General features: G+C 40.9%; 1 protein-coding gene across 3 annotated transcripts; it reads right to left on the reverse strand.

The window, feature by feature from the left end:
- Positions 1-4,941: 4,941 nt before the first annotated feature.
- LOC145452919 (type I iodothyronine deiodinase-like) lies at positions 4,942-12,026 on the reverse strand. Of its 3 annotated transcripts, XM_080331051.1 has the most exons (6): positions 11,530-12,026; positions 11,430-11,463; positions 8,990-9,115; positions 8,868-8,929; positions 8,735-8,792; positions 5,723-5,800 (listed from the first exon to the last, which is right to left on the reverse strand). In XM_080331051.1, the coding sequence occupies exons 1-4, from the start codon at positions 11,678-11,680 to the stop codon at positions 8,869-8,871; spliced, it is 372 nt and encodes a 123-aa protein (XP_080187177.1). In that variant the 5' UTR covers positions 11,681-12,026; the 3' UTR covers positions 5,723-5,800; positions 8,735-8,792; position 8,868. The 3 variants fall into 3 exon arrangements, with proteins under 3 accessions (XP_080187178.1, XP_080187179.1, XP_080187177.1); XM_080331052.1 differs by having other exon boundaries at positions 4,942-5,800; positions 8,735-8,929; positions 11,530-11,873; XM_080331053.1 differs by lacking the exons at positions 11,430-11,463; positions 11,530-12,026 and adding an exon at positions 10,696-11,358 and having other exon boundaries at positions 4,942-5,800; positions 8,735-8,929.
- Between the last annotated feature and the right edge of the window lie 420 nt (positions 12,027-12,446).

Below are 12,446 nucleotides of genomic sequence, written 5' to 3' on the forward strand. Positions count from 1 at the left end.
TGAAATTATGAGTTAATATCTTAACATATACTACCAAAATATCATCACATGAGTCTGATTAGCCCAAAATGCATCTATCAAGATATGAGTCACTATACATAATATCACATTCGATATTTCAAATAAGATACAACCTAATTACCAGTGATTCAGTGCTTCTTCGATTACATGCATCAACCTTTCGGCAATGACGAATTCATGGTCGTTTTGCTGCAACATACGTGCATACCCTATCGCAATGACAAGCAAGTGCACTAATCACACTGTGTCATTATTAATTCAAAGATCTCTGATTACATATGGCTTTTAATGTATGAACTATGTCCGCCTAATTTAGATATATGTTATGCAATTCATTTGCAGTAGGATTACCTGGTTCTTTAGCCATCGATGAATCGTATCAACATGAATCACGAGCACTGTCACTCAGTTAAAATATAGTTAGATTCTAATGTCTTCTCGACCATCTGATAAATGGTACGCCGTGTTACATATTGGAAACTGAGAAATATAATGAGTAGAATGCTATCTGTTTTGACGCTCTTCCAGCGTTATATGATATATCCATGATCCATCGTTTTAAATCAATAAGTTGGTCGTTACAATAATTCGTATCTCCCTTCATAGTCATGGGACGGGGCATATTCCATTTCGAAGAAGTGATAAGTGACCCGTCCACGATAAAACATTACGCACCTCGTGTACAGCGGGAGAGGTGTGTCTCGGCAACTACGGGGCCTTTTACACCGGAGGTCTGAAACACGCGGACAATTGGTACTACTCGAAAAGAGTGGAGGGAGCGAACGCGCGGGCTGTAACTGCCGTCCCCCTACTTTTTTGAAGACGCATAGTTTATAGAAATGGATATAACTGAATTCGCAATTGTGACAAAATTGTATATTGCTGTAGTATCGCCGAACGTCTTCCGAAGACCGCTGGGGATGGTCAATTCTAGTTATGTGCAACGTGCGGGTGCAGGAATGTCAGACTCAGGTATTTTCGGGATCAAATCTTTACGTGTCGGGACACACGAATACATAAGTTTTCGTGGGCATGCGGCTGCATAAAGTTCAGTTACAAAAAGTTTAGCCGCGATTAACCCTTGACCAAAATGACCGTCGCCGGTTGGCCGGGACATGCGCTAATGATATGCACGGTCGTCGAAATAGTCAGAGCCGAATATCGCGTGGCGATATATCGTAGTGGCATAATGCACAGCTACAACACCAATGGGTTGCGGGTTCGTGTCAGACCGAGGTCGACTATAGAATTCCTACCGCAGTGCTGGATGTTCATTTGGGCTCCTTCTCACCATCTCATTCGGTTAAGCGGTGTCTCAAAAAGCCTAGAGGTGGACCGTATTACAAGTAGGCAACTACGGAATCGGAATTTTAAAAAAATCGGCCTGGTGTAAATGACCGTTGTAGTCGACAAACACCATGAACGCCACAAACAAAAACAGCAACGACCGAATAGTCCCGTCCTTACAAATTGAGCCCCGCAGTACAAATTTGGAAAATAATGCACCACAATTTTAAGTCGCATACGGCTCATGAAAGAGTTTTTTCTTTTGGTTTTGTCTAACATATGTGAAAGATTGCAATCTATTTTACGAACGTCCGGAAAATAACAGCATGCCTCAGCAAAGTAATCACTAACAAAGGGCTCATCTCAAGATAGCAGGCGATATCCTCACGAATAATCTTCTTAGACCAGTCGTAAAAAGATTACCTAATCTGGATGCATACTAGCAATATCAATGCAATAAATTCGCTCTATGAGGCTTGGGTCGCGAACAGCCAGTAAAACTTAGATTTGAGTCGCAGTCTAAATTGTTTAAGAACCGCTGTTTTACACCATGCCCGATAATTAAAACAATATGTCCCCATTGGACAACATAACACAGTCTATCAGGGATGGAACAGTGTAGGGAGATTTTAGTGGTGAGCTGAAGGTTGGAATTTTCTATCCCGTTGTAAAATGCTCTGTAACCGCCCGGTCCTCGGAATGGTAATACTTTATTACGAAGATTCGCACGCAAACCGCAACGTATCGACACCATAACATAAAACAGTCTTACGGAGACGGTCACACGACCGGCCAGAACCAGGGCTTTGGAGCAGTCGTAAATTTTAAACTGTTCCAGATCCGGAGCTCTCATCTTGCATAAAATAGCTCCGGCTCCAGGTCCGGAGCTCACTTGATGCTACTGATCCGGCTCCGTCAACTATTGAATGGTCCAGTCAGTAGTTGGTAACAACGGCTGCAGCCGTCGCACAGAACCGTCCTTTCGTGTCGGTATGTGAAGTCCTGCGATTTGATAATTTACTCTTTGTCGTCTCTCGATGACGTCAAGAGAGCGTACTTTACCCCATGCTATTGATGTGTGTGTACAGCAGTAATTAAATACTGATGTGACATTTTATTACAGGCACTGCACTCGTTAATATCAAGTCCTAGCGTCAAATTTATTCTGGTGCAATTATTATTCAAGTGTCACTGCAGCAAGAGCAATATGATGGCATGTGTTGCATAACTATTTGGCAACAACGTCGTGCACTGTAAATTGTACGACTGCACAATGCACCGTGTCGGTAACAATTTGAACTACAGGTGAAAAAGTGACATATACTGACTGACGTTCGCTACTGATGAGAGTCAGTCGAAAAGCTTATAGCGAATAAATTAACAATATGAAGTTATAGTTACGCGGTATTCAAAAGAGACATAGCGTGACAATTCAATCTTAGGAGTGCATCAAAGGAGACAATAATGAATACACAAAACTGATGATTACAAACTGGAAAGCGCGCACCCAATCTCCAATTGTAATTCTTGTATCCAACACCAAGGATGCGGACATCACATTGACTAGTTCGCATCGCAACAATTGTATACGAACTATAGTGGCGTTGTGGCCTGCTTTCATGCATTTCCCTTTTGAAGTCTGCAAATCATTGCTGGAGAAAATGATCATGCGCTGGTATGAATTTCCATTCGTAGGCATCTACAATAACACACTGTCGAATTTCGCGCTACGATTGAAAAAACTATCAACAAAGACAGTTCATTTGTGTCGCGTGCTGAAAAAGGTTGGGAAGGAATGATCTACAACAGTGTTGTAACACATGGCCCGCGGCCCGCATCCGGCCCGCGAAGTAATTCTTGGTAGAGTAAGAAAATGTCTGTATTATCCATCACATCTCTAACAATTATTGAGATTCCAAGTTATAAATACACAATTAACCAAACCCTCAAGCCAGCAAATGTCTAGTATGTTCAATGTTCAATGTTCATAGACCTCATTATGGCCATCTGGCAGCATAGTGTTCAGATGGCATTCTGTTCACTAGTAGGAACAAGTCGTTGACATGGACAACCAACTCCAGGTAGGCCTAAATGTGCACAGGTAGATTTTTATGGAAAAAATGACAAAAACGTGATTATTCACAGAATCGGAAACGCCGATATTAAGGAACGACATAACTTTTTAACCATCCATTCAATTATTCTACTGAATGTGCAATATATTCGTACGCTTCGGATTCGACCTGCATTGTACACCAGTGTCTGATATCAATGCTCTACTTCCGTGCAGATTCGAATAAAACGATCGACAGACATATTAGCTTTCTGACTACATCGGTATTTTAGAGCTATCTCCCAGTGTGAATGCGCGTGATTCCCATTTCTAATGCTTGCATATAGTAGGCTTACCATACGTCCTCTTTTAAGAGGATTTGTCCTCTTTTTTGAAAGTGTCCTCGGAGGACGCCCTTTTGTCCTCTTTTTTGAGATTTTGTCCTCTTTTTTGAAAATTTAGGTCAGATTTAGAGGAAATTGCGAGTGATATGCCGCAAATTAGCGCAGAAGTGAAGCTCCGGCCGGTATTTCGGAGGGAAAAGTGGTGATATCAGCTCTGAGCGAAAAGAAGACCTTTTTTTTTTTTTTTATTTTAGTCATCCACCTGGCAATGTGGAGTGAAAAACGTGATTTTGAGCTCTGAGCGGAAGTGATTACCATTTTTTTTTTTTTTTTAGTCAACCGATCATGAAGTGGGAAAAATTTACCGGTTTTTGAGAATTCTTCTCCAGTTTTGCATGTCTGAAATTTCTGAAAATGTGTCCTCTTTTTTCATTTCCGAAATATGGTAAGCCTAGCCTATAGCCCAACTTAGGACATGTGTGATACATTTATATCGAACTCAGCTAGTTTCTCAAACGATACTTATTTAATGAAGCTTTTTTGTTCGCCTTTTTGCGGAAAATCATTTCGGCATTGCGTTGTGTTCTTATTGCGTACCAGCCAAAAAATTTAATTTTCAGCCAGAACGTCCATGAAGTTGGAAAGTACCGAATTTGACAAGTCCGCTTGAGCTGACAGTGAAATACTTTCATGTAGATTTGAAAGAAGGTAAAAATGATTGATTGATTGATTCATTGAATGGCCAAGACAAAACTGAACAAGCATACCCTGCATATCTTAAACTGTTCGCTTAATAATTGAAAAATAATGACAAATGATCATACGATGAAACAAATGATCATGATACGCAACTTTCTCACGATTATAGTTAGACAAAAACTTGCCCTTTTGATAGGGGTTGAGGTCGTGGTGAAAGTTCCTCTTCCGTTTGATAGGGTGAAATAATCAAGAGGCGGATGTCGAAATTTCGCAGGCACTATACTCTCGTTTTTAATTGAGTCATATGCTCATCTGTCGCGTACCAACAACATGCTGTATTCAAAATTACCGATTGAATCAGACTGACAACAGTCAAGCTAGGCATAGGCTACCGATGTGCCTATCATATGTATGACATCTAAAATATCCTTGCGCTCACGAGCGACATGAATGCGAAAATTAGGTATTTCAATAGTGTCCCTGGACGAAGTGAAGCTATATATAATGATGGTACCATACGCATAGGATAAAGGACAATTGTAATAAAAAATATGTATTTTCAAACAGCGTCTCTTATCCACTTTGATTGAGTCATTTCTAAAGAACTCCCTTTGTAAGTATCGTCAAATCCAGGGTTGCTGTATTAATAGCATTTTCCACTGGGATCGTCATTGGTACAAAAGCTTCCATCAGAAAATAGATTCCATCACATTTGACTATGGCCAAGAAGCGACATAACAGACTATGACCGACCAAACATAATATTCTGGAGGCGTCAGTGTCGCATAACGTATTGTATATATTATACTTTTTCGGTTTGTTACACCGCTGACCAATGTTCCCTCTAAGCTGCGCACGTGCGCAATTGCGCAGTGCTGACACGGTCTCTGCGTGCAGAAAATCTAAGTTGCCCATAAAAAATCCGAAGTGATGACCTCTTTTAGTCGCTACTCACTGTTGTCCAAGTGACCGCGCATTGAGTGCGCGCAGTGAGTGCGCGCAGACTCGTAAAAAATACTGGGAACATTGCCGCTGACATTGTATAGCCTAATACGCATGCGAGCAAACAATTATCCAGGTGAAGATTGCGTTGTGGGCGATAGAATTAAAACGGATGTAGATTTGTAAATGTCTGATTCCACCATTTTAGGATTTTAGGATCTTCTCCAGACAGGTAGCCATCTCGTCGACATCAAAGCCAGAAGGTCCTATTTGAGAACTTGTGTACTTTATTTGATCTCCGAATATGATGATCATCTTGTCGGGAAAAGCCTTGTAAACCCTTGCGGCTTCGTCATCAAGAGCGTCAATGTAGATAGGACAAGGAAGGATATCTGTCAGCAGTTTAGCGGCCTCGTTTCTGTCTTCCAGAGATTTGTGGTTCTTTACATGGAATCTGCAGTTAGTCGAAAAAGTAAAAAATGTAGTTTGTAATTTCTAATTCGGTTGGTATAGCGACATAGTAAGATTTTCCATGCGTAATTACAAAACAATGCAATGGCTGTAGCCATTGGGTCACATACAGTAGCTCAGGGGTCCGGAACCTATGACTCGCGAGCCGTAAATGGCTCTTTTGGTGATACAATATGGCTCTTTATTAAGTTCCTAATTTGCCGCTCAATTCGTATCTTATTTATTAATATTGCAGAATTTTTGTAAATTTTCATAGCGACCAGAATTCGTATGCTCGTGGTAGGTGAAAAAAGTAGGTTCAGAGAGCGGTATAGCCTTGGGATTTTAGGGACTCGGATCCTGTTTTCAAAATTTTCAAATTTGTGCCAAATGTTTCAGTTTGATAATTGATCATTTTGCCTACCAGTCCGATATAATATATTTTCTTTTCATAATGGTGAAAATACTTTCAAGTTCAGTTGGAGTATTCATCGGACAGATCTAATCCGTCGTGCTCGATACAAAATTTGAATAGTTGTGAAAACGCAGTTGTTATCGCGCAGGCGACCATGCGATATCATGAATTGCTGTACCCAACATCGCACGACTTGAAACTTGGATTGCACGATGCGCTGTTTAATCTGAGGGGAAAGCGAACTTGTCGACGCCAATGCAGTTTTCAAATCAACATTGCATTCATGATCATCGGCGAGAAATTTAGCCCCTTGGAATTGTCATTCCTATAATTACAAATTCAACTTACAAATATAGTAATCCAAAATCCTGATAGTTAGGTAGCCAGGAAGCAACGTCGTAAGATGTAGGAATGCAACATTTCATAATTTAGTGTCAAAGTTAACCAAATGATATTGGTTAACAATGGTCTCCGCCACTGAAGACTTTTTACCGACCAGCAATTTATTGAACAGCTGTCCACTGCTATTAGAATAAAGGCTATTGCCTCACGCAAGCTGTTACTGAGGAATATGCAGTTAATTTGCACGTTTACTGTTGTTGGATTTTGTTTACGATGCATGCCTTGAGTTACAAAAAATATAATGTCTCCCACGGAAAGAAAATTTAAAATATGTATTTTGCAAACGGTTCCCGAACCCTGCGCCTAGGCTAAAGTGTCATATGCTCAACTGTTGTTTTTTATTGTGTCGGACGCTCAAATGTAACGCAACCGGCTTAATTAGTGCGGGTGTTTAAACACATCTATGGTTACGCAAAAGTATGGCGCACGCGACATATCCCGTGTAGTTAACTTTAATTTCGTGCCTCAATGACGTCACTGGTCCTACACTGTCACGTAACAGTTGACATCTAGTTATGGCTATTCGGGAATTACAATTCAATATGGCTTTTTTCCAAAAAGGTTCCCGACCCTCCATAGTAGCTAGCTGAACAATGGAGTTGGTAAGAAATTTATCTTTTGTTCGATTAGGCCTCGGTGACAAGCAAGTCAAAAGGTCCGTACATGAAATATGGGACCCTTCAGTCAACAGCAGTGGCGTTCGGTCCAATGAAGCAGGTGAGGCAGTGCCTCACCTGTCGTCAGGGTGCGTAAGTGAAAATTGTGAAAACCCTCCATGATTCGATGATTATTGATATTTTACATCGATGTTCATAAATAACTAAATTTGAACATTTTTTCACCCAACATCATCAATTTGCATAATTATTATTCAAAAATACAGCGCAAAAGGAGAATTGAGGCACAGGAGAGGTACGGGCGGGTCGTGCCTCACCTGCGACAATGCAATTCATCAGAAATAGCTCGGAATTCATAACAACTCGTATCAATTAAATGCTATCGTCACACTGATTCCGAAAATCCAAATACTAACAGTGTCAGAGCACCAGAACCCCCCAAAATCGTCCAAGGAAGGTGACATTCGGCTTTATTACAGACAATGCCATCGCAGAGAAACAATGACAAGGTGAGGCACAAACGAATCTGCCTCGTGCATTATTCGCTAACAATTGGACAATCGCAGCACAGTGAAACGCGCTATCGATTTCGGAATACAACAGTCCTGTAGGAATTATTTTATAGCGACGGCCAATACGTAATGCGGAGCAAATACATTCCCTTACTTACGTAGCTGTTATGTATTTTCTGTTAAATTGTGGTATGAGATAGCTGCTTGCATAGGCTGTATTGTCGTTGTTTGTGGCCTTTATGGTGTGTTCAACTGCAATACCTATAACCTTTAATTGTGGTATGTGATAGCTATACTTACATAGCCTGCGTTGTCGTTGTTTGTGGTCAGTGGTGCCACTCCTAGTGTTTCACACTAGATCTACTGTATTTTGACTTGGCCTAGTGTCCTAGTGTATTTTCTTTCGAAATTCGGCAAATCTAGTGTTTTTTACTGAAAAAATGTTTGTAAATGAGGATGCTACTTTCATGACCCTCAAATAACTTACACCGGTCTACACCGGTCTAAACTTGCCCATTTAGCGCAATAGCGACCAGTCCTACATGTATTGTAGAACGTGGAATTGCAACGGCTATCAGTGTTCAAAGAGAATGCTCTCTATACCCTCTGCTGTTGTTAGTCACATTTTTGGTCTCTTTATCAGGTACTTACGCGCATGCGTGTTCGTGTGTGTGTGTGTGTGTGTGGGGGGGGGGGGGTCCGTGCCTCACCAGCCATGAACCTCAGCGCACGTCACTGGTCAACAGTAACGCACACTAAATAGGCTCGATCAAAACCGGAGAGTAACTTACGATACCAATTAAGTAATCCAGGGGCACATGACATAATATTATTATAAGCATTTGACTTGCCTCCACATCATCACAAACACAGAATTCTTAAGTATAACCGTCACGTAGTACTTTTAAAACGAAAATTTAACATTAGTTTTTGTTTCTATGGCATACTTCACATATACATATTCCAAATATCCACTTAGCTTTGCTATTTACCTTTCGGTTGGTAAATTTGCCCAAGCCCCGTCATCCGCATGTGCCTCTTTGATGTAAACTGTAAGAAAATCAGCGTCATCGCTGAACCTCCTCATGGCGCTTTCAAGCGCTTCCAATGAGGAGGAAAACGGACCTCAGGTACAGGAGCCAAACACCACTACCAGTGGTTTAAGATTTGTTGAAAAGTTCAATAATCTGAAATAGCATACGAAGGTTTTTACATTGAATTGCCATCATGGCGATATTATTACATACGTATTTTCCTCGTACGTATCCAAGGCATAGATTGTTGGGTTGGGGGCTTTGTCCCCAACCACTACCGGCTTCCTGAATCCTTGCAACACGAATTCGTCGAGGACGAGACGGATTAATTCCCTTGACCTAAAACAGAAAATCAGACTGTTTGCATGAGAGATTTTTACCGTAAATCAAAAAGCAGATTTCACGTGAAATAAGATTGCGGTGAACATCGAAGTGTTTCTCAGGATATTGACTCTATATATTCACCAGAATATGGAATGGAAAAGTGTTTCGGATTCATTATTGGCAAACGGCCTTGGCAGTAGTACACAACTAGGGACGTGAGGTCAAGTCAGGTAAGTGAGGCAGTGATTCTTCTGTTGTCAGGATGAGTAAAAGTAAATTCTTTAAACCTTCTATGATTATTGTTATTTTTTGTAAATGACTAATGTTGTGATTTCTTACACCCAGTGATGGCCCTACGAATGGGGGGGCCCTGGGCGAGACTTACCGGGGGGGGGGCCTATAAATACGTATTCGTAACTTCTGGGGGGCTCCGCCCCCCAGACCCCCCTTTCGCGTCTACTATCAGTATCTTCTATCTTTCACCACGTCAAGGGGTTGGGACAGGGGCTGGATTCGGCCATATCTATTATTGCTTGTGTGCAAGGATAGACTACCATCAAAACTAAGTAATTCTAACGCGTGCAGAGACGTGATGATTATCTGGATATGGGACTTTTCTAACAAATGCAGAGATTTGATGATGATTGACACATCTGTACGGAATCATATTCTTGATTGGTACTGGGATTTCCCCGTTTATTCGCTATAATCCTTGAAAAAATCGCATAAATCAAACAGGGGGGGGGCCTTCGACCAGGGGGGGGCCGGGCGACCGCCCACCTCGCCCACCCCAAAAGCCACCACTGCTTACACCAAAAATAACACAATGTACGTTTTAACTGTTTGAGGTAGAGTTGGTGAGGCGCAGGGAAAGCACAGATGTTCAAGCCTCTACTGTAATAGCGCAATTCATAAAAAAAGGATCAAAATTTACCTTCACTGGTATTAATAGAATGCTGTTTTCGTAATGATTCTGACAACCTAAATATTGATAATGTAATTGTACCAGAAACCCCCTCCAAATTGTATGTAGTGGTGTGGATTTTCATATGATTATTCTGACAATCAGCAAATGCGTTTTAAACTATCTATTCAGTTATAGTTTTGTTCGGCGGTTCCTAACCCATTTCACTCCATGACCGTTCCGTACGCCATTATTCACCGACTTTGATTTCCTCTTATGCCATCGTTGACCGTGTTGCAAAAGACCAACAGGTGACAAGCGCCCAATTTTTCTTCCAATAAACAACAAACAACAACGCCATGAGTGAATCGCCCGGCGGCACAATGTTTTTCAACCTATAGAAATAACTTATTGAACCATTTTTAAATTAGAAAACTGCGTTATACCGCACTGTTAGGATGATAAGATAATTAAAATGCAACACACAATAAAGATGATAGTACATTGATTAGTTGGTATATATGCAGGTAATGTGAGGGTTGATCTTGATTTTGCTCCTACAATGTCTTGATTGCTGGCCTAGTGGTGTAGGGAAGAAAGTAAACTCAAGATCAAGATGCTGCCTATGGTTGCACTTGTATTCTCATTAATATTCGACGTCATGACTTTTGTTATGGCAGAGTAGACTTACAGATCATAAGCCTAACCATTTCCTTCAAGGATCCCTGAAAAAAGGATCAAGGCCCTCAGGTGGATTTTTGTTGTAGATCGGTGGCTCGAAACCGTTTTACCTCGCGGACAGGTAAAACTTCAAAACAAATGTCGCGGACCAGTAAACCTTCAAAAATCAAAATGAACCCCAAGTTTAATCACGACAATTGTATGCAACTCAAATGTCATATTGTAAACTACATCTAAATCTGCTTTTTGGTAGTACATCTTTATGCGTGATTCTGTTGAAGTTCACGTGAGATCAACCTCGTGTGGTTGTTCGGTTTCCTTTGAAATGAATGAGATGCTGTTTGACAGGTTTGCCAGGTTATACTGCAACTGCTAGTATCGCTAAATTGTAATGTCGGACTTAAACGACGTCTGTTTAAAAGCCTTTCGCAGACTCTACAATCTACATATAACATGACCGAAACCATAGTCGTAGGACTCGTAGGCTACTTTTAAACAGTTTTGACATACGCCCAAACTTCCCAACGTTCCAAACTTCTCACTTAATTTATAAGTTGGAGTTTTATTTGTCCAATTAATGGACAAGCGTCCTTCTCTCCGCATTTTGGAATTGCGATATAAAATTCTAATATATGTCGCGGACCGACAGGAAACTTGCCACAAACCGGCACCAGTCCGAGGACCGGCGGTTGGGAACCACTGGTGTCGATATTGCACTAAAATTGACAACGAACATGAACTTACATAGATGGAGCGAAGCGAAGTCTTCCTGGCAGTCCTGAAACAAAGTTTAAAATGTAAAATATTAATTTGCGAGTTGCGATTCTTGCGAAATCAATCTCACTTTCTGTTGGAAATCCGACGAGTCTTAACGTTGTGACGATGAGTGAGACCACCAGCAAAAAAGCAGGAAAAAGAATATTGCCAAGCAGTAACGATTTGAATATATAGTTTCTGATGCCTTTGTAAATACGACGGATCCACGTGAAAATCATCCCGCTTGCAGACTTATATCAAATTAATTTGTCGACAATAAGATCCACTTGCAGACTTACATTAAATTAATCTGTCGACAATAAGATGTCGAAGACGGTATTATGAGATCAACTGGAAAGATCTATGGTAGATGCAGAACATGCCAGGTACAGAATGGATTCGGTGTATATGACATATAGCCAACTTAAATAAGTGTCGTCTCAATAGCTGTCATCGACTGATTAGCAAGCTAATTTCTTCTGCGTCTGTGCTTATGAATAAATAATCATTTAAATCGTCGCTGTGGGGCAGGGGTGTCAAACATACAGCCTACGGGCCGCATCAGGCCCGCCAGACAGTTTCATCCGTCCCGCGAAGCAATTCTGGGTAGTTTGAAAAAGGCTTGATCCATTCAGCAAATTTGTAACAAATGTTGACATATAGGAAATACTTTTATTAAATAATCCTTCAAGACAGAAATGTCGAGCATGTTCAATTTGTTCGTAGGTCACATTATATACACCCAACTGCGGTGTTGTGGTTTCGCTCTAGTTACCATTAGGAACAGGTCGTTGACATTGACACCCAATTTTGAGAAGGCAAAAAAGTGCACACTGAGTTCCGAGTTTTCTGGAGGAATCAATCAAAAAGTGTTTATACACAAAGGCGAAAACGCCACTATCGAACCATTATATGCAGGTTACAAGGAGAATATATCAGTTACGCAAAATATTATTCGAATCTGTGGTCGTATACTGATGTGTCACTTCCGACTAAAAAGGTCCC

Source organism: Botryllus schlosseri, chromosome 12, assembly GCF_051294905.1.
Source record: "Botryllus schlosseri isolate E-star chromosome 12, Bs_hap1, whole genome shotgun sequence".
NCBI classification, from domain to species: Eukaryota; Metazoa; Chordata; class Ascidiacea; order Stolidobranchia; family Styelidae; genus Botryllus; species Botryllus schlosseri.

Excerpts from the sequence above, each read along its gene's own strand:
- LOC145452919 (XM_080331051.1), bottom strand. The coding sequence starts at position 11,680 with ATGATTTTCACGTGGATCCGTCGTATTTACAAAGGCATCAGAAACTAT. Across the intron at positions 11,464-11,529 it reads CGTCGGATTTCCAACAGAAA|GACTGCCAGGAAGACTTCGC; the intron begins GTGAGATTGATT and ends ACTTTGTTTCAG. Across the intron at positions 8,930-8,989 it reads GATACGTACGAGGAAAATAC|ATTATTGAACTTTTCAACAA; the intron begins GTATGTAATAAT and ends ATGCTATTTCAG.